The 27,132-nt window shown below is 50.5% G+C and overlaps 20 protein-coding genes across 20 annotated transcripts; 4 read left to right on the top strand and 16 right to left on the bottom strand.

Moving 5' to 3' along the window:
• The first annotated feature begins 41 nt into the window (after positions 1–41).
• Positions 42–1,507, top strand: BCR37DRAFT_380399 (AAA family ATPase Rvb1). Its single transcript, XM_040869479.1, has one exon. The coding sequence runs from the start codon at positions 92–94 to the stop codon at positions 1,457–1,459; it is 1,368 nt and encodes a 455-aa protein (XP_040724871.1). The 5' UTR covers positions 42–91; the 3' UTR covers positions 1,460–1,507.
• A 172-nt stretch (positions 1,508–1,679) lies between these two features.
• BCR37DRAFT_341755 (uncharacterized protein) lies at positions 1,680–2,588 on the bottom strand (the record flags this gene model as incomplete). The annotated part of the gene is made up of 1 exon (XM_040867407.1): positions 1,680–2,588. A coding segment is annotated over one exon (909 nt), but the record flags the coding sequence as incomplete, so codon positions are not given.
• Positions 2,589–2,847: 259 nt separating this feature from the next.
• On the bottom strand, positions 2,848–6,051 carry BCR37DRAFT_399079 (Urb2/Npa2 family-domain-containing protein; the record flags this gene model as incomplete). The annotated part of the gene is made up of 1 exon (XM_040871769.1): positions 2,848–6,051. The coding sequence occupies one exon, from the start codon at positions 6,049–6,051 to the stop codon at positions 2,848–2,850; it is 3,204 nt and encodes a 1,067-aa protein (XP_040724873.1).
• Positions 6,052–6,192: 141 nt separating this feature from the next.
• Positions 6,193–6,951, top strand: BCR37DRAFT_387755 (uncharacterized protein; the record flags this gene model as incomplete). The annotated part of the gene is made up of 1 exon (XM_040870558.1): positions 6,193–6,951. One exon carries the CDS (start codon positions 6,193–6,195, stop codon positions 6,949–6,951), a length of 759 nt encoding a protein of 252 aa, XP_040724874.1.
• On the bottom strand, positions 6,740–7,920 carry BCR37DRAFT_46307 (uncharacterized protein). Its single transcript, XM_040872314.1, has one exon. The coding sequence runs from the start codon at positions 7,803–7,805 to the stop codon at positions 6,990–6,992; it is 816 nt and encodes a 271-aa protein (XP_040724875.1). The 5' UTR covers positions 7,806–7,920; the 3' UTR covers positions 6,740–6,989.
• A 327-nt stretch (positions 7,921–8,247) lies between these two features.
• BCR37DRAFT_46255 (uncharacterized protein) lies at positions 8,248–8,951 on the bottom strand. The gene has a single exon (XM_040872313.1). It carries the CDS (start codon positions 8,806–8,808, stop codon positions 8,266–8,268), a length of 543 nt encoding a protein of 180 aa, XP_040724876.1. The 5' UTR covers positions 8,809–8,951; the 3' UTR covers positions 8,248–8,265.
• Positions 8,952–9,107: 156 nt separating this feature from the next.
• BCR37DRAFT_380402 (uncharacterized protein) lies at positions 9,108–9,827 on the bottom strand. Its single transcript, XM_040869480.1, has one exon. It carries the CDS (start codon positions 9,746–9,748, stop codon positions 9,224–9,226), a length of 525 nt encoding a protein of 174 aa, XP_040724877.1. The 5' UTR covers positions 9,749–9,827; the 3' UTR covers positions 9,108–9,223.
• A 76-nt stretch (positions 9,828–9,903) lies between these two features.
• On the bottom strand, positions 9,904–10,248 carry BCR37DRAFT_333296 (uncharacterized protein; the record flags this gene model as incomplete). The annotated part of the gene is made up of 1 exon (XM_040867094.1): positions 9,904–10,248. A coding segment is annotated over one exon (345 nt), but the record flags the coding sequence as incomplete, so codon positions are not given.
• Positions 10,249–10,705: 457 nt separating this feature from the next.
• On the top strand, positions 10,706–12,550 carry BCR37DRAFT_402900 (Alpha/Beta hydrolase protein; the record flags this gene model as incomplete). Its single annotated transcript, XM_040871950.1, has 2 exons — positions 10,706–10,755; positions 11,137–12,550. 2 exons carry the CDS (start codon positions 10,706–10,708, stop codon positions 12,548–12,550), a joined length of 1,464 nt encoding a protein of 487 aa, XP_040724879.1.
• Positions 12,536–13,293, bottom strand: BCR37DRAFT_46463 (ubiquitin-conjugating enzyme/RWD-like protein). The gene has a single exon (XM_040872316.1). The coding sequence runs from the start codon at positions 13,064–13,066 to the stop codon at positions 12,578–12,580; it is 489 nt and encodes a 162-aa protein (XP_040724880.1). The 5' UTR covers positions 13,067–13,293; the 3' UTR covers positions 12,536–12,577.
• Positions 13,219–14,488, bottom strand: BCR37DRAFT_380407 (uncharacterized protein). The gene has a single exon (XM_040869481.1). The coding sequence runs from the start codon at positions 14,463–14,465 to the stop codon at positions 13,521–13,523; it is 945 nt and encodes a 314-aa protein (XP_040724881.1). The 5' UTR covers positions 14,466–14,488; the 3' UTR covers positions 13,219–13,520.
• Positions 14,489–15,050: 562 nt separating this feature from the next.
• On the bottom strand, positions 15,051–15,651 carry BCR37DRAFT_348162 (uncharacterized protein; the record flags this gene model as incomplete). The annotated part of the gene is made up of 3 exons (XM_040867829.1): positions 15,051–15,153; positions 15,209–15,383; positions 15,468–15,651. The coding sequence occupies 3 exons, from the start codon at positions 15,649–15,651 to the stop codon at positions 15,051–15,053; spliced, it is 462 nt and encodes a 153-aa protein (XP_040724882.1).
• A 308-nt stretch (positions 15,652–15,959) lies between these two features.
• BCR37DRAFT_402882 (eukaryotic phosphomannomutase) lies at positions 15,960–16,786 on the bottom strand (the record flags this gene model as incomplete). Its single annotated transcript, XM_040871949.1, has 2 exons — positions 15,960–16,525; positions 16,567–16,786. 2 exons carry the CDS (start codon positions 16,784–16,786, stop codon positions 15,960–15,962), a joined length of 786 nt encoding a protein of 261 aa, XP_040724883.1.
• A 61-nt stretch (positions 16,787–16,847) lies between these two features.
• Positions 16,848–17,957, bottom strand: BCR37DRAFT_46355 (tRNA methyltransferase). Its single transcript, XM_040872315.1, has one exon. It carries the CDS (start codon positions 17,764–17,766, stop codon positions 16,963–16,965), a length of 804 nt encoding a protein of 267 aa, XP_040724884.1. The 5' UTR covers positions 17,767–17,957; the 3' UTR covers positions 16,848–16,962.
• BCR37DRAFT_393366 (uncharacterized protein) lies at positions 17,863–18,651 on the bottom strand (the record flags this gene model as incomplete). The annotated part of the gene is made up of 2 exons (XM_040871295.1): positions 17,863–18,351; positions 18,400–18,651. 2 exons carry the CDS (start codon positions 18,649–18,651, stop codon positions 17,863–17,865), a joined length of 741 nt encoding a protein of 246 aa, XP_040724885.1.
• Positions 18,652–18,678: 27 nt separating this feature from the next.
• BCR37DRAFT_393367 (uncharacterized protein) lies at positions 18,679–20,307 on the bottom strand (the record flags this gene model as incomplete). Its single annotated transcript, XM_040871296.1, has 1 exon — positions 18,679–20,307. One exon carries the CDS (start codon positions 20,305–20,307, stop codon positions 18,679–18,681), a length of 1,629 nt encoding a protein of 542 aa, XP_040724886.1.
• A 123-nt stretch (positions 20,308–20,430) lies between these two features.
• BCR37DRAFT_380410 (putative MFS transporter) lies at positions 20,431–22,276 on the bottom strand. The gene is made up of 6 exons (XM_040869482.1): positions 21,973–22,276; positions 21,927–21,932; positions 21,627–21,884; positions 21,433–21,585; positions 21,328–21,383; positions 20,431–21,287 (listed from the first exon to the last, which is right to left on the bottom strand). Exons 1-6 carry the CDS (start codon positions 22,176–22,178, stop codon positions 20,488–20,490), a joined length of 1,479 nt encoding a protein of 492 aa, XP_040724887.1. The 5' UTR covers positions 22,179–22,276; the 3' UTR covers positions 20,431–20,487.
• A 30-nt stretch (positions 22,277–22,306) lies between these two features.
• Positions 22,307–22,976, top strand: BCR37DRAFT_380413 (uncharacterized protein). The gene has a single exon (XM_040869483.1). It carries the CDS (start codon positions 22,325–22,327, stop codon positions 22,493–22,495), a length of 171 nt encoding a protein of 56 aa, XP_040724888.1. The 5' UTR covers positions 22,307–22,324; the 3' UTR covers positions 22,496–22,976.
• Positions 22,977–22,987: 11 nt separating this feature from the next.
• On the bottom strand, positions 22,988–24,028 carry BCR37DRAFT_387762 (uncharacterized protein; the record flags this gene model as incomplete). The annotated part of the gene is made up of 1 exon (XM_040870559.1): positions 22,988–24,028. The coding sequence occupies one exon, from the start codon at positions 24,026–24,028 to the stop codon at positions 22,988–22,990; it is 1,041 nt and encodes a 346-aa protein (XP_040724889.1).
• Positions 24,029–24,344: 316 nt separating this feature from the next.
• Positions 24,345–27,114, bottom strand: BCR37DRAFT_380414 (uncharacterized protein). Its single transcript, XM_040869484.1, has one exon. It carries the CDS (start codon positions 27,051–27,053, stop codon positions 24,369–24,371), a length of 2,685 nt encoding a protein of 894 aa, XP_040724890.1. The 5' UTR covers positions 27,054–27,114; the 3' UTR covers positions 24,345–24,368.
• Between the last annotated feature and the right edge of the window lie 18 nt (positions 27,115–27,132).

Raw genomic sequence — 27,132 nt, forward strand, 5'->3', positions numbered from 1 at the left:
AAATTCTTTCGTCTCAGGCCTCGCACTCAAGACAGCTGCTCCCTCCCTCAACCACACACACAGCTGATACAGAAGTGCCAGACTCCTGCAAATGGTGCAAATCACAGAGGTCAGAGGCAATGCCAGAGCCTCCCGCGTCGCCCTCCATAGTCACATCCGCGGCCTCGGCCTCAATGAAGAAGGAATCGCTGAAAATGCCGCTGGATTCGTCGGTCAAAAAGCAGCACGCGAAGCATGTGGACTTGTCGTGGATCTCGTCAAGTCGAAACGCATGGCAGGTCGTGGTTTGCTGTTGACGGGTGGATCGGGCACTGGCAAGACGGCGATTGCACTTGCCATTGCACAAGAATTGGGACCTAAAGTGCCCTTCTGTCCGATCGTTGGCTCAGAAGTCTACTCAACAGAGATCAAAAAGACTGAAGTGCTCATGGAGAACTTTCGTCGTGCCATTGGACTGCGTGTACGGGAGACGAAGGAAATTTACGAAGGCGAGGTCATGGAGATGAACGTCGAAGAGGCAGAAAATCCTCTTGGTGGTTATGGCAAGACTGTGGCTTCTGTCATTGTAGGCCTCAAGACTTTCAAGGGTACGAAACAGCTCAAGCTCGATCCTTCCATCTACGAGAGCATACAAAAGGAGAATGTCAACATTGGCGATGTCATTTACATCGAGGCAAACACGGGCGCCGTGAAGCGTGTTGGCCGGTCTGATGCGTATGCTACTGAGTTTGACCTCGAAGCGGAGGAGTACGTGCCTGTTCCCAAGGGCGAAGTGCACAAGAAGAAGGAAGTCGTTCAAGACGTCACACTGCATGACCTCGATGTTGCGAATGCCGCACCACAAGGCGGACAAGACATCATGAGTATGATGGGTCAGATCATGAAGCCAAAGAAGACGGAAATTACAGACAAGCTGCGGCAAGAAATCAACAAGATTGTCAACAAGTACATTGAACAAGGCATTGCAGAACTCATTCCTGGAGTCTTGTTTATTGATGAGGTGCACATGCTCGACATTGAATGCTTCACATACCTCAACAAGGCCCTCGAGTCAAGCATCTCGCCAATTGTCATCTTTGCCTCTAACCGCGGCATGTGCACCGTCAAGGGCACCGACGACATCCAGAGCCCACACGGCGTTCCTGTCGATCTACTCGACAGATTGCTGATTGTCCGGACCATGCCATACAACGCAGACGAGATCCGCGTTGTCTTGCGTTCACGCGCACATATCGAGGGTTTAGTTGTCTCGGATGCAGCGCTGGATGCACTCACAAAGAAGGGTACACAGACATCACTACGCCATGCAATCCAACTACTGACACCTGCGTCTATCCTGAGCAAGATTGGCGGCCGTGCAGAGATCGGCACGGAGGATGTTGGCGAATGTGAGGGTCTGTTCTTGACGGCTAGGGAGAGTGCGCAAGTCGCCCAAGGGTCAAGTGGGTTCATTGTATAGCCTTGCTCTGTTGTACATAAAGCCTTCTATCTCAACTAGCTACGCCGGTGCTGAAGCCTCTTGTTGTCTGATTTGCTGTGCTTGCTTGCACCTCGCTTGGTACACCATTCGCACGAGTGACAGGTATGCCTTGTCCAACAATTTCACTCGCCCTGTTGACTACTTCCGTCGGGATATCTGTTTCGCTTGGCATCTGCCCGTTCGGTAGTGGATCATTTGCATCATTCGTTCGTGCCTTGCTCGGCCAGAAACTGGGCACGTCAACACGCTGGTAGCGCGGCTCAACCACACGATCGCAGAGCCACTGACGCAAACGTGATTCCACCAGTTGTGCAATCTTGGGAATATCTTGTAGCCGTGAGCGTGATCCAATGAGTGAGCGAATTTGTAACTCCAGGCCAAAATCCTCTTCGAGCTGAAACGTCAGCGTCGTGGATGTCTTGTTGTCTGCTGGAGGAATCAGAGCAATATGTAGCGTGCCTGAAAAGCGAGAGATGGTGACACCCAATGCAACGGGCAAGACCACAAAGTTTGGACTCGGAAAGTTGAGAAGGAGCGAAGTCTCAACAGCAAGGGTGATGGTATCGCTCAAATCTACGTCCATTGTTGCATGCAGCCGTGAATCAACTGGTTGGCCGTCTTCCGTCTCTTCATCCGGATCCATCAAGCCGATTCGACAATTGCTGAAGATGGGGAAATCCTCTCCCATATTGATCTCTGTTATCCGGATATCTCCCAGGAAGTCAGGCTTGCGAGGCCCGTTGACAATGGCATCAAGCGATACGAGGATCGCATCCTTACTTTGTGCATCCTCTCGGAACTGAGCAAACGCCTGAGCTATCAGGACATTGAACCAATCGAGTGATTCAGCACGGTGAGATGCCGTATTGTAGTAAGTCTTGGCCAATATTTGGGAGGCAGACAAGGGAGGTGGTCCACGCAGAACACGACTCTTCTTCTTCTTGAGACGCTGCTTGCTTGAGCTTTGATTCATTCGCTGCTCTGCATCTGACTTGCTCGGTACAGTTTCAGCAAAGATGAAAAATTTGAGGAAAAAGATGATCATCAGGATGACTGTCAACTGGCCAACAAGCAAGCCTTGAGCAAAAGTCCAGCGTGAAGCATGCACCTGGTTGATGCGAGCGATTTCATCTTGTACGGGTTTCGGTAGTTTTGCAAAGTCGTACTTGGATGACATGATGTGTCTAGCAAGCGGCCTAGGATGTCTATAGCATTGGAAGAAGTAGTTTTTGTCGGGCTCATCGAGTAAGCAGCTGATGTGGTCACAGCGCGGTCGTCCTTTCAGATGCCACTTACAAACTTGCCGAGGATAGAAGGACGAGAGGTGCGTACGCTATGCAGTCTATGCTATAACTCAGATAAAAGCCTCATGTCTCATTCCACTTGCCAAACTTGGACCAGTCCTCAAAAAGTCTCTTGAAGTGGACACGCCGGCTACTGTCCAACGCAGCACCGACCATTTCTCGTTCATGCGGACCACATAAGCCCATTACCTCAAACGCAAAGCTCTCTTCGAGGATGCGGCGACAGTCTGCTGGTATACCAGCAGCCAAGCTTACCTTTGAGAACAAGTGGATGTACTCAATCAGTAGCCAAGGCAGATGCTTTGCAAGTGCCTTGTTGAATTGCTCTGGTGACGAGGAGACTTGACGTGAGGACGACAAAAAGGTGTGAAACAGCCTATCAAAGGCTTCTGTACGTTCCAGCGTTGCTTTCGTTGATGATAAATCCGTTGCAGCCAGCTTGAAATGAGCGCTGAGCAACATGGCAAAGGATTGCAGTATAATGTGGTGACGGTCTCGTAGCAGATGTGCTCGGCGCTCGAAGATGATACGCAACAACGCAAGCAGCTGCATGTAGATATCAGCAGTATCATCATTGACTTTCATCGTCAGGAGCTTGGGCAGCAAGGCAAACACCGTGTCAAGCTCAGCGAGACGAATAGCCCGTGGATGTTTGTCAATGATAGTGTGCAGGAGACGCAGTCTGCGTTGCGCCAAGTCTGGCGTTGAGTCAAGTAAATCCTTGCAAATCTGATTGCAACTTTGCTGCAGAAAATTCGAAGATAGCTCAGACCTTCTCTCAACGAACGCTTGTAGCAGAACTAAGTAGCTGCTTGGCTGCAAAAGAGGATAGACCGCATCCAGGAAAATCAGGTGATCATTAGGTACCGTTTCCGCCAACATCTCGCTCGTTCTTGTCCCTGGGAATGCCTCAGGTCGAAGCGCAACTGTGATAGCCGCCTCTTGTGTAGTGGCTAGAGCAGCAAGCAAGCGCAAGGTAGACTGCGGATTCACTCCTCGTTGGATTTCAGCAAAGAGTGCTTCTTGTAAACTGTCGCCAGTCTTTTCGAAGAAGAAGGCTGTCGCCAACGCTGCCATACCTGGAGTGAATACCCTGTGCTTGTCGAGTGAGCTTATTTGCAGCAAATCTTCTTGCGTACGATCAATCGATTGCAAAGCTTGCCGAATCAGATCACATCTGATGTCCATGAGCGGGGTTGCCACTTTGGTACCGTTCAAACTCGCGCAGCGGTCGAGCATGGCAACCATCAAGTGAACATTGTTCTTTGCAGATTGACTTTTCATGACATCGAACAAGAACTCAGGCTGTGAATGCTCCACGTATGCCTCCAGTATAGAATTTCCCACTCCGTCAGCGAACGACACGAACTGATCGATATCAAGCTTGGCGAAAATATCATGGCGAGCAAATTTCGCGAGTATGGCAAGATGATCCGAAGTAGGTGAGGCATGCATGGCAATAGCCTGGACGATTTTGTTCCGAACTGCCTTGTGAAAGTAGTCAACGGGAACAGACAACAGCGAATGAAGCTTGCTCGTATTGTCGACAGATGCCAGGAGTAGCTCTTGCATAGCTGATAGGAGTTCATTGGATTCGAGGACATTCATGTGCGTGTGTAAATTGGCGTCCAAGATGAGCTGGGCCAATTTGCTTAACTCTGATACGGTCATCAGTGGCGTAATTGTTGGCAGCCATCGATCGACAAGGGAGATGAGGAACGGCTCGCTGGTTGAATCAAGACAGGCTCCACATACTAAGCGCAAATCCATGTCACTATACATCCATCCGAGTTCGAGATTTCGAAGATGCCGTTGTGTTTCAAACTCATCCATGGAAGAAAATGGCTGAATAGTCTCCGGTGTGCTTTGCTTTGTTGCCAAGACGAAATGTAATAGACTTGCTGCATGGCCCTTCTGCTTGAGTATACTGTCATACGCTTCTTGCAAAACAGGTGATCCCTTGGGCATACCAGCAACCATTGCCGCCACAAGCTCAAGCCGTCTAGAGTCTAGACCTGTGTCAGCAGTCAGCAGACTCTGTAGCAGCTCCCTTTGAACGGGTTCTGTCATTGTGCTGACATCGGTAGAAATTTCCTCGAGTAGGCTCATGTTAACCTCTGCAGAGGGTGACAGCTTTGCATAAGGAAGCAAAAATTCGTCCAGAGCTCGTATCTGTTTGAACATGCGGAAAAGGGCATGCTCAATCTCAATGCTGCTTGTTGATAAAGTAGAAAGCAGGGTCCAAATTTGATCCATGACGGGAATCAGTATGTCGAGATCGACTTCGATGAGTTTAGTAAGGAGCTCGTACGTTTCTGCGCTTGGCTTGTCAAGAGCAGCCTGCAGGACTTGCTTGACAACAGGAAAAGTCTCCTTGTCTGATACAATAATCTTGGCTTGAATAGGTCGTGGCAGGTTGTCGTAATAGAACTTGAGCATGACGACTTGTTCTACGAGAGCAACTTTTGGAAGAAGCTCTTTAAGGAGTAGGTTTGCGAGGAGAACATGCTTCGATGTTGCTAGTGAAGCATTGGCTATCGCCTCGAAAGCAATCTGCGCAAAATCAATTGAAGGTCTCGAGACACTACCGAGTGCTTTGCCGAGAGAGTCCGGTTTCGTGGCAAAGTCAGACAGACTCGCCTCAGACCAAAGAGTCTGCTGTAGAAGACGCGTGAGCGACGGGCGCCCATTGTGACTTGCCACTGCGCTTGAGAGGAGGGGCAAGCAAGACCGAATGATTTCTTCTGTCAGCTTCTTAGAAGTGTGTCGATACTGAGCGTTGAACAGGGCAAAGTCTACAAGCGTGTCGAGTAAAGCAATCCACTCTTTGCGTAGACTGGAAATATCTATTGCATGGATGGTCATCAAAGTTTTGATGACTGACAGTGACGTCTCGATAGAACAGCTCAGGCACTTTGACAACGACCGATGTAAAGTGAGCTGAGCTAGCACAGATTGAGCCGCCCGTTCAATGGCTGGCAAGTCAGTTGCCTGGCCGACCTGCAGAGACTGGTCAAGGCCAGCAATAAGCTGAGACTTTCTGACTAAAGGAGCAAGTTTCTCTGGTAGAATGGAAGACACTGTCTGCTCTAGCGTTCCCCAAACTGCTCTGGCAGTATCAGCTTTGACAGAGCGTACTTCTCTGAGCAGAAAATTGACGAGTAGATCATTTTTGCGTGGTATGCGAGCTGCTTTGACAGACGCTAGACGCTCATTTATCGGTAGCTGGTCATTTCTCAGCGATTTGACAATAGCCTCGCAGGTCATCGCCTTACAAGCTTTTAGTGTTCCTGAGCGCAGTCGCTGTCTTGGTGACTGACTTTTTCAATGGGCGTGTGAAGTCAGGGTTAGCAAAGGAACCTCTCAAGCGCGCAAGGACGTGGATAAAGCTCGACTACGGTCGACAAGATGCTGCTCAGAAGTCGCATCGGTCACTCGGCATCTGTCGTACGTCGTTGCTTCTCTTGCTCAAGGTCTGTTCTAGAAGATACGCCAAAATCAAGTGATCTTGCAGACAAGCTTCGCGCAACGGCACAACAAAAACCGGCAAATCCAGAGAGCACCGCTGAAGGCACAGCTGCGGCGCCTATCGATGCCATCGACACAAGTCTATTGTTTGGCGACTTGATGGGCTCCTCAAGGCGTGTGAAATCTGCGTCTGGCCCGATCATGCCTACATCCAAGATTTTCAAGCAAGATGCAAGTGCGCCTGCTGATGCGCAAAAGTACTATCTGCACTGCTTGACTTCCCACAGCAATACGCTACTGACCCTGACAAATTACAAGCATGAGCCTATTCTATGGACATCAGGTGGTCTTTGTGGTTTTAAAAAGGCAGCGAGAGGTGGATATGAAGCTGGATTCAGGAGCACCATTACGATGCTCGAAAAGATGCAACGGAAAGAGGCGGAAGATAGGGCTTTGCTACTCAAGGAACGCACTGAACCGAGCCGTGTTCAAAAGACTGCCGCCAAGAAGCGGAAAGCACCCTTCAAGCCGCGTGAAATTGAGCTGGTCATCAAAGAATTCGGACTCGGTCGCGAAGCTGTCATGAAGGCACTCGCTGGTCAAGAAGGTGATTACTACCGTGGTCTCATCACAAAGGTGATTGACGCAACACCCCTCAAGTTTGGTGGTGTTCGCGCCAGAGCCGTGAGGCGTCTGTAGGCATAGCATATGAGCATCCCTGGCATTATCCATTACCACTACGCTGATTCGCAGATCGCTGTGATGAGACTATAGAGCACATCTGCCATTTGTTCTAGTGACATGGGATCAGCCAGCGGTGATACATGTACGAACAGAACCTTGGCAGCTTTCGCCGTGTCTCGTGAGCGACGTGCAGCGAGTGCTGCTTCAGCCAGGGATGCAAAGTAAATGAAGTCGCACAGATAGTGGCCAGCATCCTGGCTCGTTGATATGCTGATACCTTCATGGTTGTGTGCGAGGCGTTCAGCTAGCGCAACACCATCAATTTGAGTTTCCAAGCAGCCGTCCAAAGTCAACTCTAGCTCTTGAGCGAGAGGGTACCCACGCTCGCCTGCATGGTCACCTACAATGAATGGCGGTAGCTTGCCAAGAACATCTTCCTTTTTGTAACCCTTGTGATGTGCACGCGTTTCCAGTTTCACACCACCTGGACGACCTTGTCCGACGTGTAGATACAAGTCATAGTGTCTTGTAGGATCAAATTGATCTTGCCTGTCCTGATCGTCTTGTGCAGCAGGCGATGCATTGAGACGACCATGAAAGATGGGTATCTTCTCCATGACTGTGTCAAAAACGGTTGGCATGAAGACGATATCTAGATGCACGCGTCTTCTTTCCTGTACAGTCTTAGAGGCAGGTCCAGGAGATGCACAATGGTTGACAAGGACATCAAAGTCACGTCCACGCTGTGCGAGCAGTTTGACAGCTTCCCATGAAGGATTACTTTCTTTGGCGGAAGCAAAAGGTCCAAATCCAGTAAGGAGGACATTGAAAGTCTTTGATGAGCTGTCTTCTGGCAGTGTAGGAGCCATGTTTCTCTCTTTAGCTGGACGGACAAGACTGAGTTCGAAGGGTGTGCAGCGTGTTTGCTCTTCAACTCTGCTCCATCTACTTTTTACGCCACAATTCGAGGTCAGTAGGCGAAAACTTTCTCTTCTTGAGCATACAGTAGATTGTAGCTACTTATAGGCTTCTCTGGTATAGCAGATGAAATACAGGTAGGCACACAGCAAGCAAATGGCCACTATACAGACAATTTTGCATGACACATAGATTTACTTTCCGAGCTCATGATAGAAAGATGCTCAAGCATCAGCTGATGGACTGCAGCTTACAGACTAGACCTCACAATGCACTCGTGAACAAGGGTCATCAGTCAAGAGTTCATTTGAATCATTACTCATCTCGCCAGCGAGCTGTTGAGATCGTAGGCGCAGCGTTTCTGTCGTACGTATAGTCCGAAAAGCACTAGTCATGGAGCATCCTGCCCAGTCACTGCTCAGTCTTATTCACAAGACCCCCAGAGACCGTATAAAACCTGCCTCGCGTGCGTTTCGCAAGCTTTGTATAATCTGGCTTCAAGCGTGTTTGACCTGTAGCACACTGTGCATCGTCGAGCTTGAATCGCTCTTTCGCCTGTTGACCAACAGCCAAGGCAGCGTCATACGTCAAGCTGCTTGTATGCTGTGAAGCGAGTACGTTGTGAAGGGGTTGGATACCTGTTGTATCCACCTCATGCACGAGTCTCACAAAATGAAGCTGTGTTGCTAATGCACGACGTCGCGCAAGACGCTCAGTTGAGTCTTGAGGGAGTTGTAGGGCAGAGAGCTTATAGAGATGAGCAAGTTGTTCTTCGCTGATGGGTTGGATGGGTGTTTCGCTTGTTGAGGGTGGAGCGAGGAGTGTGCTTGTTGACCAGGATGGCTTTGCAAAGAGCTCGTCGAGCGTTGCAGGTGTGCTTGATGCACTTGATGAGGAGGAGTAGCGTATGAGACGCAAGCTATGAGAAGGAAGACATCTGCACCTGAGCATCATTGTTATTGAGAGGTGGTCAAGGTAGAGGAAGACTCGATAGTGTCAGATGGGCACTTGTTCAAAGTGCATGTATACATATAGATGCAATCTAGCGTCTACATAGACGAAGGACCGCAGCTGACAAGGGATGCGCTCTGTCCTCGTTTGTCTCTGTACTGACCCGAGAGCCTTGTCCGTGGCTGGACATGTTCGGGTCGCCCTGGGTCAAGGAGATCGAGCAAACCCATGCACTGGGAAAGCAAGCCATCGCTCTTGAGACAGGGCCTCAACCTCATACAATGTACGCATGCATTTCGTAGCTTGGGGAGTGGTCGTGTTCAATAGCATGCGCTTCTTCTTCGATGTGAAGAGGATGAGGAGATGCCCTGATCGTGCACTCCATCAGAGACGAAGCCTGCTGCCTTGCCATGATAGTCTAAGCATGCTCATGGAGTCCCAAGCCCTCCAGATCAATCTTCAAGCCAGCCTGTGTCCACTCCTCCACCAACAACGCCTTCAATGCCGTTCCATCTTTATACACCCACCCAACGCCCTCGACATAATCAAAGCGCTTTGGTCCAGATAACGGTGAACTGAGCCATACCTGTTTCGAGGGTGGTTGTCGATTAATCACATACGTTCCGGCCGTTGCAACCGTGACATTCATGACGCCATCGGCGTATTCCACATCTTCTAGTAAATCATTGGCATCTGCTTCACGTTCAAGTTCTGTGAGGAGGTGTGAGAGGGTTGTGTCTGCTAGTTGGAAGTAGCGACGGTCTGTGAGCGTGCTTGGCGCATGGTCGTAGCGCGAGAAGGTGGTTGTGCTGAAGAGACGCGGTTGCGCATTGAGTAGGTTGGTGTATGCGCAAAGTGTGCTTTGTCGAGGATGTGAGGCGAGCCTTGGTTGTCTATAGCTGCGCCTGAGGAGTATGCTGAATGGTCGCTTGACTAATGACATGATGTCGCTGAATTGGTCGTCTTGAGGGAGAAGCACGTAACAAAATGTACAGAATAGGGGAATAGAGGGTGCTACACATGATCCACCTCAGCTTAGTGAGGAAACTCAATACTGGCCATGACATCGACTTCATCTGGCTTGACACCCGCTTCTGCAGCTGCACGTTTCCAGATATCCACTTCCCTCCATGCTCGCTCACACTCTTGCTTTGTCTTTTCCAGCTTACTTTGCAAGTCTGCAATGGTCTGATCCGAGAGCAGCTTGTCAAGTGTGTAGCGTTCCGTCAGGTTTGTCTCATTGTTCTTCAGCTTCTCAATATACTGTGCTGCCTTTCGGAGGATGGCACCTTTATTGCGTTCAGGCTGGGAGTATTCTTTTTGCACAAGGGCAGAAAGCATACCGATGCCTTCATTGATGGTTTCACGACGCTTCCTCTCCACTTCCTTGTGATTGATTCTGCGCATTTGATTCCACTCTTCGGTACCTTGAGCCGGTCGATCGCCTTCAGGAATGGGCTTCCCATCTTCACCAAGGACAATACTCAATCGACTCGCTGAGCCAGAGCGTCGCGCTTGTCCGCGCTGTTGTGCCTGCTGCATGGCATTGGCAAGACCACCATCGTCGCCATGCAGATGATGATCATGCATACTCACATCACCGGATTGCATAGGTGATGCACTGGCAGATGCAAACTCTGGATGCTCCTCCGCATGTGTATAGGGTCCCGGAAATGAGGGAAACGGTTCTTCCCCGTGCGCAAGGGCCGGCAAGTCTGAGACTTGCGACACGACGGCGCCGTTGTGCTGTGTGTCGAGGTCATGGTGGTTTGCCATTGCGTGTGTTAGGTGTTGTGCGAGTCCCGGGTCGACGACTTGTGCATCGTCGTCGTCGTGGTTATGTGGGTTGTTGTGGTGAGTGTGGGTGTTGGTGTTGTTTGTGTGCGGCTTGTCTGTGTCCATGTCTGTCTGTCCTGCTGGTGGGTCTGGTCACGGGATTGCTGGCTGGCTGTGAATGCTGAATGCTGATTATGCTGGCTGGATGCTGAGTGCTGCGTCGGAGAAGGGACACGTGGTGTTGTGCCTGACAAGACTGGATTGACTGGACTAGATGCTAGGATGGGTGCTGTCAACTGGCTGAGCTATTGAGTGCTTCTTCATCTTATTGCTGTCGCCAGTGTACAGTACAGGATATTCATGTTTGTGACTGCCTATTTCCATCTGTGGCGCGACTCGACTGCTGACTGATGCTCACGAACATACAAGCTACAAGCGACAACTATCGTCCTCTCGCATGCAGATATAGCCCAGCTACAGCAGGAGCATGCCGCATCTCCTCAGGCACTCCGCCAGAACACTCTCTCGCGCAAAAGCCAACTGCACATGCCTCAGGCCTTCTCTAAACTACACCCGACGGCCCTTCTCCGCCACGATACCGCCAAGGTCAGGCAGCAATGCACAGCTCGATTTCCCCTGCCTCGATGCAAGTGAACAGCGCACACAACGTTATCAAATATCCCTCGAATCAGGCCCAGAACCCAGCTACTCCAGCTCACCCGAGGGTGTCCAAACGTGGCATTCATCAGAATCCTTGACATGCGACTATGGCGGGCATTTACCTTCCTTCGACATTGCATATGAGTCTTGGGGCACATTGAACGCAGATAAGTCCAACGTCATCTTACTCCATACAGGTCTCTCTGCATCCAGCCATGCTCACTCAACACCAGAAAACACACAACCCGGTTGGTGGGAGAAGTATATCGGTCCCGGCAAACCCCTCGATACAGACCACTTTTACATCATTTGCACCAATGTCCTAGGTGGCTGTTTTGGTAGTACAGGACCGCGCTCTCTGGATCCAGCAGATGGGCAACCCTATGCAACGCGCTTTCCCATTCTCACACTCAACGATATGCTTCGTGCGCAATTCAAATTGCTTGATCATTTGGGCATTTTTCGACTATTCGCTAGTATCGGTAGTTCGATGGGTGGCATGCAATCTCTTGCAGCAGCCACCCTCTTTCCAAACAGAGTAGGTGCTGTTGTCTCCATCTCTGGCTGTGCAAAATCACACCCTTACAGTATCGCACTCCGTCACTCTCAACGACAAATCATCATGGCCGATGCAAACTGGTCGCGAGGCTTTTACTATGATAAAGTACTCCCGCACGCAGGCATGAAATTAGCCAGACAAATTGCAACGATATCCTATCGATCAGGTCCAGAATGGGAACATCGATTTGGTTCACGACGTGCAAATGAAACACTCGCACCGGCATTCTGTCCAGATTTCCTTGTCGAGACGTATCTGGACCATGCTGGTGAAAAATTCATTGGTTCCTATGATCCAAATTCATTGTTGTACGTCTCAAAGGCAATGGACTTGTTCAACCTTTCTGGTAGCTACCAACAACGACTTGCGCAACTACAACAAGCCGGTGGATTTGCACAGCAAGCGGATTTATGCAGAACAGCAGCATACCCTGAACAACCCGATTCCACAACCATTTCTGGATCAGCAGCCACTGCAACAATTCGTCAATCTGCCGTCAAGGATCTCGCGCAAGGCATGCAATCTATGCGAGAAACACCCACCCTTGTGGTCGGTGTACAAAGCGATAATCTCATGCCTGTTTCATGTCAACGTGAAATTGCAGATGCATTGAGGGAGACGGGGAATATGGATGTTCAGTATTCTGAGTTATCGCTTGAGCAGTCGCATTTCGGGCATGATACATTCTTGTTGAGTGAAGAGGTCGGTCAGTATGTGCGTGAATTCCTCACTAGGCGTCGTATAGCATAGATGCCACTCATACATGAAAAAATGGTCTTATGAACGACCACCGACGATAGGTAACGCGTACATCTCCACATACATCCGAACAAGACTCTCATACCCAAGGATATCCCCACTCCTCAATAAATTCGCCAAATCAATATTCAACGGTGAATCGGGTTCCGGGGATGCGAGCAACTGGACCACAGCCGTACACGCTGTTCCTAGTGTCCAAGCGGGACTCCAACGTTCCTTAAGGATATCAAGACAAATCTCACCAGTCTTGAACTGGACATTTGGATGAGCGACGCGTGTGGTGAAGCTCACAACGGGCGGCATGGCTGGGTACGCTGGTGGACAGTGGATCTTGAGGTGGAAGATGCCATGCTCAAAGGGTGTACCTGATTGTCCCTCAAAGGAAGCGGTCCAGTGACTCAAATCATCTTCATTCTGTGGCGCGAGATGGAGTAAGTCTTTATTGGGAGATTTTTGCAGAGCTCTGAGTTCTTTTATTAGACGTTTAGATGTAGCAAGTGATGCCATTGGCAGTAGAGCTAATGATGTACAATATCAAGCGTCAGAACAGTATAGTCAAGGAACTCCGCGCTGCTGATGCCAATTCTGAGCGTGCGACTCATTAGCCGAACCTTTCGCGACCAAATAAAATCCTCCAGCAGCATTGATATTTGTCTCTCCAGTACACTCGGCATTCGAGCAATGGATTCCCACGTTTGTGGTCGAGTCTTGCGCTTGGGTGCGTTCATCTTCCCGCGCAGAACTAGATGATGGCAATCTTGTCATTGTCCGCCACAAAGTCTTTCTTGACTTTGTACGTGTTACAACTCCTATGAAGCGTTTGCGATGACGGGTGTGTGAATGACCATGAAGATTTCGTTCTTTATTGTGGAGCTTTATATTCCAAGGCGTCCTTGTCGTAGGACTATGTCCGACTTGACTTTACGCAAAACCATAAAGCTTATATTCTTTACATAGACGATCATTCGTCTTGTTCATCTTGTGGTGATGGGACCATGAATGTCTCTGTTGTACCAGTGATGAGGGCATGCACACGTCGTGCCTCCTCGACAATATCATCGTACGTGCCAGTCACCTGAGTTTGTATCGTTTGTAGAGAATCTTGTGCTGCAGAGGCCATTGATGCCGCTTCCTGCAAGACACAGTATTGGACGCCTGTAGCCACTTGCATCGCAGGTTGTGTCAAGTTCAACATGAGCTGCTGTGCGTGCTCCAAAAGTCTCTCTGCCTCATCCATGCCAGCTGTATCTTCCACCTCCACCTCGAGAAGCAAAACAACTTGCCCTTTTGGACAAACACCAGCGCTTGCTCCTTGGAGTTGTGCATGAACTGCCCAAGTAGCTTCTTCCCCCAAGGCTTCTGGTGGAAACGCCATCACCATCCCTTCGCCAGCCTGACAATGCGCTTTCAACCAAGTTTCTGCATCTCCACAGAGGACAATTGCACGTCGCATCCTCGTCACCCGGTTTGAGAATCCAGCAGCACGAACGAGATACTTTGCGCGGATTTCGACATCTTCCTCGGATAACAACAATCTTCCACCTTCCTGGCGACAAGCCGTTGATAAACGATACGTCGCACCCTTGACGGCCGCTTTACGACAAAACGCCTGACACAACTCACTACCCGTCCCAAACATCGCGAGAACTGCTGGAAATGTTCCACCTAGCCTTCCAAGACTTGTGACATGCTGCTTGATTTGCCGCATACACTCCTGAATGGGTGTTGGGTGGCCGCTAGAACGGCCTAGTGTATATGCGAAAGCGTGCACGTATGGTTCAGAGAGTCGCCAATTTCGCAAGAGCGCCTGCTCAACAGGCTCATCCACCATCTCCAAGTCTTCCAGGTCTTCTGTAGCGCAAGCTTTGATGAATTTCATGAGTCGGCGTTTCGTCAAGAGCGGCATTGTTTTGTCTGTAAAGATATCCTCTTTTGTAGAAGGTACCCTGGCGAGCTTGCCAGAAGCGGTATCGAATAAGTAGAAATCCGCAAGGGCTCTGAACTCCATGTACTCAGCGATGCCTGCATCACGCAACACATCAATCAGTGTTGAGCCAGCGAGTAAGAGGCGCGGTGTGCATTCAATGTTGTAGTGACGTGCTGGGCCTAATGTCTCGTTTGAGGAGCTAGCGAGTAGTTTCAGATGAGAGAGTCCATTTGGTAGCAATGTAGCAAGATGAGGAGCAGCAGACGTGGTTAATGCAGCCTGTTTGGCAGCTTGAAGCAATGTGAATGGGAGGTGACTTTCTAATTCACCATAGCAATCGCGTGCATCTATGTGCAGGATACGCAGAGCTGGAAGAGAAGCAGCGAGGATGCTGTGAGCGAGGGAAGTGCCTTCAATGACCACATCGTAGTCTTCCACAGTCGTTGGCATGGCCGATGGTTTTGCAGGTGAACCAGACCACACCAAATTAGACAGGGCCCAAGTCACGAAACGGTATGGACAGGATGGTATGTGACCTTTGCTACGATGTACTAGTGTATGTATCTAGAGGAGAGCCAAGCCGACAGATGACACAGCCGTCAAACCCAATACAGCGTAACCCGTTCTGTAGACGCCCTTGAGAGAGAGCTCCGTGGCAGTGTCCCACCTTGCTTATTAGCACATATCCTCGAAACACTCAGAAAGATCAAGAGAGAACTTACATCAAATGACGAAGACCGTTCCAAGAATGGTACGAGAATGGCAGCGCAACAGTCGTCTTGAGAGCAAACTTGGAAACATCACTGAGCGAACCAAATGCCTCGGCCAATGTAGCGGTATCGAGATGCCAGCCAAAGACGGGAGCAGCAAGGTATGCAGCCCCGTAGGCGTAAAAACCTAATATAATGTGTCAGCAACTCTAGACATCTGCATCGCGTTTCTGCTTCAACAAGCAATCGCAATGATCAAAGTACTGCATACCTCCAGAGAGCGCGATACCCGTGATGCGGTTAAACATGGACAGGTACCAAGTGAGCTGGGGCTGGTAGATGGTGAGATGCGGGGAGTTTGGACGACGTCGACGTTGTGCAGCAAGTAGCGCATGCGATTCATCTGCCGTGATGCTGGTGGTGGAAGCGACACGGATGGCTTGACGCTGAATCATGGCTGTGCGTGCAGCAGCATTGAGGGAAGATCGAGCAAGCATGGCTTGAGTGTGTATGTGCTGGATTGGATGTTCTTGCTCTTGTCCGAGTTCCGGCGAGCGAATCGAATTTGGAGCAAAGGCAAGCAGCAGGCAACTACTTCTACTGCTACTTCTACTACTCAATCTGCGACTGTGAAGAGGCCAGATGGCAGTATATGTACTCACTTGCAGCTCATGCACTAGGCACAGCACCATCTTCCCGAGTCCTTCAAACACCCTTTATTGTCTATGCAAGCACATGTACAAGGAGACATGGCACTTCTGAGCTATTTCAAGAAGAGTTCCTTCAGGATCTCCATCGTATCCTCGGGCTTCGTCACAGAATGGCCAATGACCCGTTTGTCGTTGTAAATCTCATAGTCATTCCCTCCCTCATACGTCTTGTCACCAAAGAAGTGAATCTCCTTCCACCCATCCTTCTCAACATGCTGCAGACAGTATGTCTTATCCCAGCCTGTGGGGAAGACATCAAAGGAGATTTGACCGCCGATCGAGTAGGTCACTGACAAGTCAGAGAATTGCTTCTTCAATGCAGCCACCATATCGCGCCGAATATGGTGCTCCTTGTCGTATGCCTCAAAGTCATGCCTCTCCTGGATGGATGCATTCCTTCCAATAGGCGAAACGTTGATCATACCATTGCGAAATTCAATGAATGTACCGCGCATCACGGGCAGCTCGAGATCAGCGATGTAGTGCAGGATAAACTTGACCAGCTGCTTGTACTTGGCCTCGCCAATCCAAGAGATGAAGGACTGAGAAGCCATTTGCTGACCTTGCCGGTAGGCAGTCAATCCGTTTTCAGCGAATGCATAGTCGAATAGATCCGTCACTGTATATTAGCACTAGCCAACTCAGGTAGCGTCTGTGTACCCTTCACGTCGCCTGATGCAAGTTGCTCCTGCTGTTTCGGCAGGTCAGAGCCACCGACAAAGCCAATAGCGACTTGCTGGCGCAGTGCATGCAGCATGGCAATCATCTCTCCAGAGACGTGTTGCCTCGCGGGCGTCAAGGTGCCATCGACATCAAATAGGACAAGGGCCTCCTTGATGGGTCTCTCCTTGAGTGCAGGGTATGAGGAAGCACTGGACATGATATGACTGAGCTGCCTGAGCCTGTGTATGGTCGGTTGCTTTTGTGCGAGGTCTCGAAATACAAAAATCTGGCACAAGCGCGTCCTTGGCGGGGGAACACGTCGCAGCTTCTTGGAAGACCACGTCGCTAGCTTTGGGCCTATTGACAGAGCTATCAAGGCTCGTACTGGGATTGCTAGTGATTCGGCAGGCGACGATAACATGCCACGTACTTGTCCCCCTCATTGCGCTCCACCTTCTTGCCTTCCTCCGTCTTAACCAGCATCTCCTGCACACACACATCAGCAGCCTCCTCCGCCTCCGTCAGCCGTTCAAATAACGGATGCTCATCCAAATGGCGCTTCATCCACAAATGTAATTGCAGCACATCCGTAATGGTATACACAATCCCGCCTTCACGCAAAACAAACGCATACTCCGCCAACAGCGTCGGTGTCACAATCCGCGCTTTGTGCTTTCGCGCCTTGAAGTGTGGATCTGGGAAGCAAAAGAAGATCTTGCTCAGCTGTGCCTTTCGGAAGAAGTTTGGTAGAAACTTCATACTATTCGCTCGAAGCACAGCGATATTGTCATATGTGCCTGTTGATTGCTCTTGATGCCGCAATGCACGAATTCGCTCATGCACGTAGTCTGTGACTTGTGCACGAATCTCCATACCGAGGATCAGGGAGTCCTGGAAGTGCGGCGCCAAAGCAACCAGCAATCCACCAAACCCACACCCAACATCCGCAATTTCCACCTGTCGCTCGCCAGCTTTTGGATAGAGCGCAGACCAGTCCATTGTCTCTGGACTCACGGGATAGACGAGTGCATGATCAGAGAATGGATTGGCATGGGCGCGTTGGCGGTAGTATCGCTTCTGTGGCAGTTGCGCAATCTCTTCGCCTTGTCTGTTTGCGTAGGATTGTACTTTATCTCTGCGTCTTTTGGTCGTCTTGCTCTCCGACGGTACATCAACTACATCCTGCTCTTCTGTCATTGTTCAGCTAGATCTATGCTGAGTAGACTTGGTACATATCAGCTGGATGATCAAAATCGTTTTGCTCACACGCCATTTCCGCCCCATCTGAAGCTGCTACAGTGTCTGGTGCAGTCCAGCAGCAGTGAAGCGAGCATCCACAGCCTGCAGCAGTGCAAGACACCGTTCATCCTTCAGAAACGCTGCAAGTCGCGTATCTAGTTCTTCTCCGCTTAGCTGACTTGCTTCTGTCACCGTAGCTTGGATTGCACGGGGAATGGCAGGCGAGACTGCTTGGGAGACTTGAGAGGACAGGACAGTCTCCATAGCGCCACTCGTGCTGGTTTGACTACCCGGCAGCGTCTGAGTCGATGATTGAGACGGTATGTGGCTTGTTCTGTCATGCATCAAGGTAGATTCTCGTGCAGTAGGCAAAGGTGTGCGTCGAAAGGCATCTTGCAAGGCGAGTGTTCCATTCCCTCGCTGTACAAAGTGTCCCTGCTGCGGTGTGACTCTGGGTGGTACAGCAGCAGGTGCTTGAACCGTCAGATAGCGTGATAGCGACTGTACAAAGGCATCATACGCTTCTGCAGACGCAAATTTGATCTAGTGAGGAGCGCGTCAGCTTGGTCCAAGGGGTCACTTGCAACGCACCTGGAACTTGTCCACTTGATCTGCATCAAGCCAGCGGAAACCAAGCATGGGACATTTGCCAATGCAGCAGAGACTCATCTGTGTGTCTGCCTGTAGAAAGACGCGCTGCATGATGGTCTGGTGGTCGCGCAAACGAGAAGACTGGATGTAGAGGGTTGCTTGACTGTGATCTATGTAGGCAAAGTGTGGCAAGTCGCTCGTGGCAAAGATGCCGACATCCCTGAGCCAGGCAGAGTAGGAGACCTGTGTCATGTTTCTTTTGCTGATGTGGTGAATGGCTCAGAAGTACTCGTGCGCGGGTACATCTTCAATGGTCTGCAGCGCTTCTGTCCACGACTCGAGTGCCTTCCTCGCCCAGGCCACATACGCAACACCCACAGACTCCATCAACCGCCGCCAATCTTCCCGCCTTGAATCCTCCCACGTCTCTACTTCTTGAGAAATGGTCTCATCGACATACTTCAAGTCGCGCACACTGTTTTGCTCCGCCACCTCGAGCGCTGCAATCAACTCCCGTGTCGCACCAATTTTTTGCCTGCGCGTCAAGGCAGGATCTGTGTCTGTGAGTGAGTGAATGGCATGATTCAGCTTCCCAAGACCAAACTTGAAGCTACCGACGCTTAAGGGTGTTGAAGCGGGTTTCCTCGCTAGCGTCTCTGATTGTGCTGCAACAGGTGCAGGATCATGCGTGGGTGGGAATTCTCCCGCAGCAGGCTCACCGAGTCGATTGAGTGCACCATCAATCCGTTTAGCTTCCTGCTCTGATCGTTCGAGTTGCTCTAGCTGTGCTCGTTTTGCTGCAAGCAGCTCACCCGCTTGCTCTACCTGTGTCATCTTTTGTCGTCTGTATTTCAGTACTTGCCGGACAATGGCAAGCATCTGTGTTTGTTCCCCGAGCGGCTCTGTAAAGGCGTTGCTCAGCGTAAAGACTAGATTACTGGTAGACAAATACGTCTCATCGCAGGCTTGACCGAGCTTTTCAATGGAACTTGCCAGCTGAGGCGGTTCAGAGAGAGAAAATGCATTGAAATCGCCACCGAGCTCATTGTACTCGACAGACAAGTCATTGAAGCGCTTGAGAGTGCGTCGGTTGGTTTTCTCAAGAGTCGATGCAAGGAGCCCTTCAAACTCCTTGGAATTCTTCTCAACGGCCAACAAGCGTACCGAGACTGGATCTGTTGCCGTCTTAGAGGCCTTGGACGTATGTGCTGGAATCGGTAGATTGGCATACGCAGGATCATCGTGCGCTGATGCAGGATCATTGGGCGGTGCACGCAGGATATTCTTTGGTAGCAGAGAAATTGGTGGCGACGTGAGCACCTCGCTCCATGAAACATTCGGATCGAGAAACTTATGCAGTACACGCTCTTTTCGAAGATGTGAATGTCTTGCAGACCGTTGAAGAAACGTCTCTAGCATCCGCTTACGATGCTCAATCGTTGGAACATTCTCGCGCGCCCGTGCAGTGCCACTGACATACTCTGTGACGCTCTGCTTCTCCGGGATGGGTGGAACGATCATACATGGATATAAGCGCGCTAGACTTGCACGCAAGCTTTCAAATTCACTGTAACGTCTGCGTACCTCCAAATCACCCGTCCGAATCGTATAAGTGATGAATGCACCGCCTGCGCCTTCCATATTCTTACCGGCATCAATAATGTGAATCGTGCCACCTGCTTCGAGGAATGGTAGGATCTGATCGATACGTTGACACCGGCCTTGGAAACTAGAGGAAGCACGACGCATGTTTGAAAAAGTCGAGACGTGGTCCTTGGAGTGTTGACCCGGCGCTGCGAGCTGTGTCGGTTCGTCTGCAGATTCAGCCGTCATGGTGGGTGATGAGATGTTGAGGAAGGCCGGACGATCAGAATCATCAAAGGGATTATTGTCTTCGAAGTGCGACATGATGCAGGGCTGTATAAGCAAAGATCTCCTGAGGCCTGGGGTCTTGCTGAGCTTGGCGTCGACCTGCGTGAGTGAGTTTGACCGTCGCGACCCGTTCGTCATGGGCGAGCAAGACGAGATGGAGTAGCACTCCTACAAGCTGAAATATGAACCAATCTACAAACTACAACCAAGCTCCGTCTAGTACTGGTAAACAAAGTCAGGGTGCAAGTCACCCAACTGATCAATCTCATGCTGCGACTTGCCTTCAATGCGGTAGTTACGCTTACCGGCGCGTCGAGCAGCCATCTCCCAGCGCAAGTAGAGGAATGTTGCAAAGGAACCAAAGAAGACCAAACAAAGGTATCCAATGACGACACTGTGTCCCAGGATATAACGAGGCTTGTCCTTAGCCCTGAAGATGTTGGAACTGACGGCTCCTTGAAAGTTTCCGGCAGAGATGAAAATGCCGATCGCCACACCACGCTTGTAACTTCCCTCGAGGTTGCCGGAGAAGAGACTGATGGTCAAAGGAATTGTAGGATAGACACCGAGTGCGCCAAGGAAGGTGCCAAGGTATTGTATATTCTTGTTGCGCTCTCCAAGCAACAGAGCAAAGCCGATGATGGCAATCGTTGATGATAGCATGTTGAGCAGACTGCGGTAGCCAAATCGGTCGCCAATGTAACCAAGGCAGATTGTACCGAATGCAGCCACCACGTAAGGCGCAACCGAGTACAATTGAGCGGTCGTACCAGAATAGCCCAGAGTGGAGATGATGGTGGGAAGGAAGAGGGAGAAAGCATAAAGGGGTCCAAGACATCCAATGTAAATGACACAGGCCAAAAGAACCTTGACGTCAAAGAAAGCTCTGAGGACGCTGCGAACAGAAAAGCCTTCTCCCGCTGCGGACTTTTGTTGATCTCGTTGCAATCGCCAAATGACTTGTGCTCGTTCGCGCTCAGTCAAGAACTTGGCAGTATCTGGAAAGTCCTGAATTACTGAAAGGTTAGCAGTTTCGACAATGGGATCTGCACATACGCCACCAAGAGGCAGCTCCAGCAAATACTGTTGCGATTCCCTCGAGCAAGAAAAGCCTTTGTGTGTCAGCATGTTACACAAATGCAAAATGAACCAAATGCTTACCATTGCCAGCCCTTCATGCCTCCCTTGCCATCCAGCTTGCCAATACCGGCCGCTAGCAGTCCTCCGAAAGCTCCACTGGCTGTCGCAGCCGAAAAGAACACTGCCATGCGGAGACCCAATTCGTTGCGCTTATACCAACACGAAAGGTAGTAGCTAAAGTCAACATCGAGAACCAAAACCTTGAGTAGACATACTTGACACCAGGGAAGAGACCAGCCTCAGTCAGTCCAAGGAAAAAGCGGGCTGCAAGAATCCCGGAGTAGTTTGTCATGGCAGACATGCATGTCATGACAATCGCCCAAGCAACAATAATGGCCGTGAACCACACGTGAGGCTTGAGACCCTTGAGTAGAATGTTGCAAGCCGGCTCTGCAGCAGCATAGGGAAAGAAAAAGATGGTCAATGCCCACAGATATTGCTGATCCTTCAGACCAAGCGATTTTTCCAAGCCCCTGTAAAGATTAGTCCCTCACCTGGTTACAAAGGTAACATACTGCAACCTATTGTATTAGTACATCAATTGAAGGCAGAATAACTTGCCTGGCGTTTCCTATGTTTGCACGATCCAAGAAGGACAGGAGGTAGAGGAAACTGAGCCATGGAATAAGCCTCAAGTCAATTTTGCGCAACAACTTCTTCTCCTCCTCAGGGGTGAATGGGACGTGGTCAGCGAGGTATGGTTTGCCTTCATCTGAGTTCGTATGAGCCAAGTCAACAGACTCTTCGTGCCGGGCCTCTGCCTTCATGCTGATGGTTGAGCTGTAGAAGGATGTCGTGGTCTCGAATTTCCCTTGTTAATCTGGCGTTCTCTGGTATTTAAGAGTATTTCTCAGCAAATTCAGCGCAGGGGCACTGGCTAATCTAGAGCCAATTGTGGGGAAAAGACTCCGAAATGTTGGTGGTGCATCCCACGCGGGTAACGCGGGCTCGCCGCGGAGAAGGACGAAGACGCGACGTGCTTGCGAGAAGCAGGTTTTCAATTGCTTTCGGAATCAGTGCTGCTATCGTTCCCCTCGTACAAGCTACGGTGCAGCACAGCCTGCTACACAGCCGACCGCTTTGACTTGTTGCTACCTCTCACTGACTCACGCTTTAGTTGCTTCCATGTACCAGAGTAAAGATTCGTGAAACCAGACCTTGGCATGTTGTGCACAATTGCAAGTACCATCATCAGCTCGTACATCCGCTAGATGTCGCCATAGATACGCATACAAAGTTGCCTTCGTTGGCTTGCGAATTGTATCGACTTCCAGCCAAGCATTGCTGAATCGGGGTTGCCAATATGGCAAGCTGACCGCAAACACATCAACCTTGAGCTTGATACGTGTTCTCGCCTGCGAGCTCGAGCCTTTGCTGTGCAACAAAATGATTCACCTCACTCAGCTTTGGCCGTCCGCCTCGAGTCTTCATCCGTCTGTACTACGGGCTTGACTGGGACGTTACGTGCACGAACCCCTGAAGCCCCCGCCTTCAAGTCATCAGCAGCCAAGTTCAGTTTTGTAGTTGTAAATAGCGATGATTATCCTGCCAATGTCTGCCTTATCTGTTCAGTAAGCTATTGTAGAGAGACACTTCCATAGACAACTTCAAGGTGATGACCCGGCGAGCGCTGAGCTCGTATCTTAGATGCCCATGATTGCAGCAGAATTCCAAAATCACCTGCAGGCTGCTTTTGTCGGTAACGAGGCGCTTCGCCACCGTCTTGTTCCACTTCAAGAGTGTTTGACCATCCAATGTAGAGAGTACGTATCGTGCGCAAGCTCCCTTTCCAATCGATACTCGCCAATCGCTCCAACAGGTCAGAACCGGGGTCCACGACTGTAAGACTTTTAAGCGACAAGAAGTGCGTCCCGATGGCAGACCAACTTGGCAATCCTGTATCTGATTGACCTACGCCTAATGACAGATGTTCCACGACTCTTGGTAAATACATGTAGAAGTGCTCGAGCTGTGGCGCGTCGATGGTCAGTCGCCGCAGTGATGTCAACCTTCGCAGCACTCGAGCAATGTCGCGCTCACTAATATTGCTCAACACGCCAATCGGTACATCTGAGAGCCACGTCAGATTGAGATGCTCAATCTCATCCTCTTCATTAGGCACAAGGTCCTGCAGTGCGTGACCGCTGATGCGTCGTCCATCCAAATTAGTTAGGAGCCGTGCTTTGAGATGCGGTGGCAAGTAGTGCAAGCCAAGGCCTGTCATGTGATTGATGTGGCCCTTGATGCAGTACAGACATAGATCGGATAGTCTATTCAACCCGGCATAAATGCGAGTGGTTGATTGTGGACGAGAGCTTGAGCGCAAATGTCCCGGTGTCGTCCAGCTTTTTGGAGCTAAATGGCCTCTCGATTTAGGCTTTGCACGAGCTTGTGGTTCTTGGTATTGTAGTCCAAGAAATGAAGCAATATCAGGATGAGCTGGTAGGGCGGGCCCAGACCGAGAATGAGCGAGGACAGATGCCGCGATAGGCCGGCTTCCGCGTGCTTCAAGCCTCAATTGCTCGAGTCTCTCATTGACAGAGACGGCGGGCTTTGGAGCTTGCAAAGAGGGACTGCTTTGAAACGGCTTGAAGCTTTGATGTCGTTTCTTGCCCATGAGCGTAGCGTGAATCGCAAAGCAGATCCTCAGCTGTGCAGACCTGGCTATAGGTTTGTCGCTAGTGGCAAAACATTCAGATGGCAAAGACAAGAAACTCAAGGGGCTTGAGGTAAATTGGTCAGGTATCCCCTAATATTCGTCTCTTTCCAGACATTCGTGAGGTTCTTTGTTCCAATACTCATCAATGAGCCCTCCAGCTTGAACGCCGTCGCTGCGGTGGAATATAGCCACAAGAAGGCAGTCAATATGGACGGAGCGCGTATCTAGAGCGAAAGTAGCAGACGCCCCACGTCAACCCAATGCACAAAATCAGGCTTGAAGGTAAAATGATACAAAGCTATATAGCTTGACTGCGCTTCTGATAAAACAATATGTATGCCGCACGCCCGTCAATCTGATTCGATGGTGCCACACGCGAGTCATCAAAGAGAGTCCAGTCATTGGTTGGGTCAGCACTCACCATGGCAGTGTAGTGCCCGCCTTCCATGGATCCACGATGGTAGACTATGCCAAACAAGTCATAAATAGACGAAACCTGGTCTCCACCCAAGTGGCCGAGATAGTCCGTCATGTCGAGTGCCTTGAGTGGGAAAGAGATGTCGACGTTGATCTTGTCACGCCAGGGCCCCTTCGTCTCGAAGCGCTTGAAATGAATGAGCAGCACGTCGGGCAGTTTGGAAATGGCTAGTCGCTTGGTTGCCTTGCGTAGCGTCTTACACTTGGCACAATGCCAAGAGTCTTCGCCGTCCATTGATTCGCTCTTAACAAATTCATCAAGGCATGATGTGAGCGACAGATGCGGTTGCTTCGGGATTGGGAGCGACAAGCTTGTGAAGGCATTATACGTCGTCGACTGATGGCCACAAGTGAGGCAACGCAATCTGCTTTGCAATTGTCCTTGGAACAGATCAACAATGACACTCTTGTTTCGGTGCTGGTACCTTGCCCATTCGATAGACGAGACTTTGAGGTCCGGCATACGTTCCTTGACTTCTTCCTCGGCTTCTGTAAGCTCGCGCAAATTGGGCCGTTGTGCATGACCATTCAGATCTTCGTGCAGTCCATCAAGCAGAAACACCATCAACTCTTGAGCATCTTCTTGGTTGTTGCTCGCAAACTCTGGCCGGATCTTGCCAATCTGAGCCCGCAAATTGACTGGTGCTACGACGGTATTGTCGTCAGACGCCAAATCTCTCAGCAACTCTGCAAATCTGCGTGCGATGTCTCCCTTGTAGCCGAGTGGATTGCTCAAGTTGACATCCTCCTTGTATCGGCCACTTGTAAAGTAACGAGCAAGGGGAAAGCATGCACTCAGGCATTGCAAGACCGCATTCATGAAGCAGCTATTGCCCAAGTTTTTGAGTCCCGTCTTGCCAATAGTGACCTGTCCAAGACGACTGATTTGACCGCCAATGGAAGGTTGCCGCGCAAAAGCAGGTAGAGGACGACTTGCAGGCCCTTGCGGCGGTCTACGCACATTTGCATCGATCAAGTATGGTGAGGGCACCTTGTTTTGTGGCAAGCGCACAGAGAGCGGCGCAGTATTGGGCACGGGCAGCGGCTTGAGCTTCAGCTTTGCAAAAGACTCGACCGGGCTGACCATAGACTGTGAGCTTTTCCGATCCACATAGTTGGCGATGTACTCTTGCACAGACCGTGCGTACGGCATATCACCATTGCGAGGCCCAATGACACTAATGACACGATTGCGTTGCTTCTCAGACTGTTCGGGCGTGACAGGTGGAGAGGCGAGTACTGCACCGACAGAACTCTTGCTTGGTGGCGTGTGTGTCCCATCATCATTGGGCATGTTCACAATGGCGCCTCCAGCCCGCATCCAAGCGTTGATGCCACCAACAAGCAACATCGGAGGTCGCGACAGGGGTTTACGCCAGCCACTCTTTTCCCACAAGGCAGTATACATATTTTTTAGCACTTTGTGTGTGTACAAGTCGTCATTCCGGGGATCATCCAGCATCGTGCTTTTATTGTCGTAGAAGACAATGAGATTGTACTCGTGCCTTGCTTCAAACATCTTGAGCTCTTCTTCGGGCGCAACAGCAAATGAATCTTCGAGGTCTTGACAATGGACATTGTCGCGGCAGACCAGGGGGTCAATGCATGCAACAGAAGGCATATCAATGTGCTGGCGCTCAAAATCCGGTCGCGGACGGATGTCAAGAAACAAGACCTTGGCGTCTCTATTCTCCCTCAAATATTGAATCAGCCGTGGAGCCTCAATGTTATTGGTCTTGGCTAGCACGACGGGTCCTGCGGTTGCTGGAGGCAGATGCGGCGACCTGCCATTTGATCGAAGTGAGCTCCGATGAGAGGATGAGCTCGCTGGCCGTTCATCAGCACTATCCGATAGCTGTCGTTTGAGCTTCATCATCAAGGCTCCATAAGATTCAATCTCACCCGCCAGGACACTGCGAAACTCACTCAGTTCCCTGCGACCCTCGATGTTGGTCGTCTTCCACTGCGCATACGCGTGATGACGTGGTATCCGCTCGCTCATCAAATCATAGGTTCGAGCATAGAATAGGAAAGCGTCTTCTAGCTGGCCACGCTCTTCGCACACTTGCGCGCTGCGGTAAAGCTTCTTGGCAGTTGTGAGCCAGAAGTCTACAGGCATGCCATCGATGTCTGCATCCACCTGGCCTCTACGCTTGAGGGCCTCAAATCTGGTCTCGCGCATAGCAGGCTCGGGCACTTCTAAGGCATGAATGAAGGAGCCCTGGGCTATGGACGGATCTCTTTGTTGTGTGGTGGGTTGGCGCGTTTGAAGAGGCGACGCATTCGTCATCTGCGACACCACACACCAACTGAGCTCGTCTCTGCTCCTGTCTTCTTCTTCGCTAGGCGCATAGAATAGTATGTCTTGGTTTGCAAGTAACCCGCTGGATGAGCTGGTGGAAAAGGCGACATCCCCAGATCTGCCCGCTGGTTCAGAAGACTTGGCGCTCAACCTCGACATTTGCGACCGTATTCGCAGCAAAGCGGTGCCAGCTAAGGATGCCATGCGATCGCTCAAGAAGAGAATAGGACATAAGAATCCGAATATCCAGCTACTCGCTCTGACGGTAAGGCTATCATACGAT

This window comes from Protomyces lactucae-debilis (genome assembly GCF_002105105.1).
Source record: "Protomyces lactucae-debilis strain 12-1054 chromosome Unknown BCR37scaffold_11, whole genome shotgun sequence".
Taxonomy (NCBI): Eukaryota; Fungi; Ascomycota; class Taphrinomycetes; order Taphrinales; family Protomycetaceae; genus Protomyces; species Protomyces lactucae-debilis.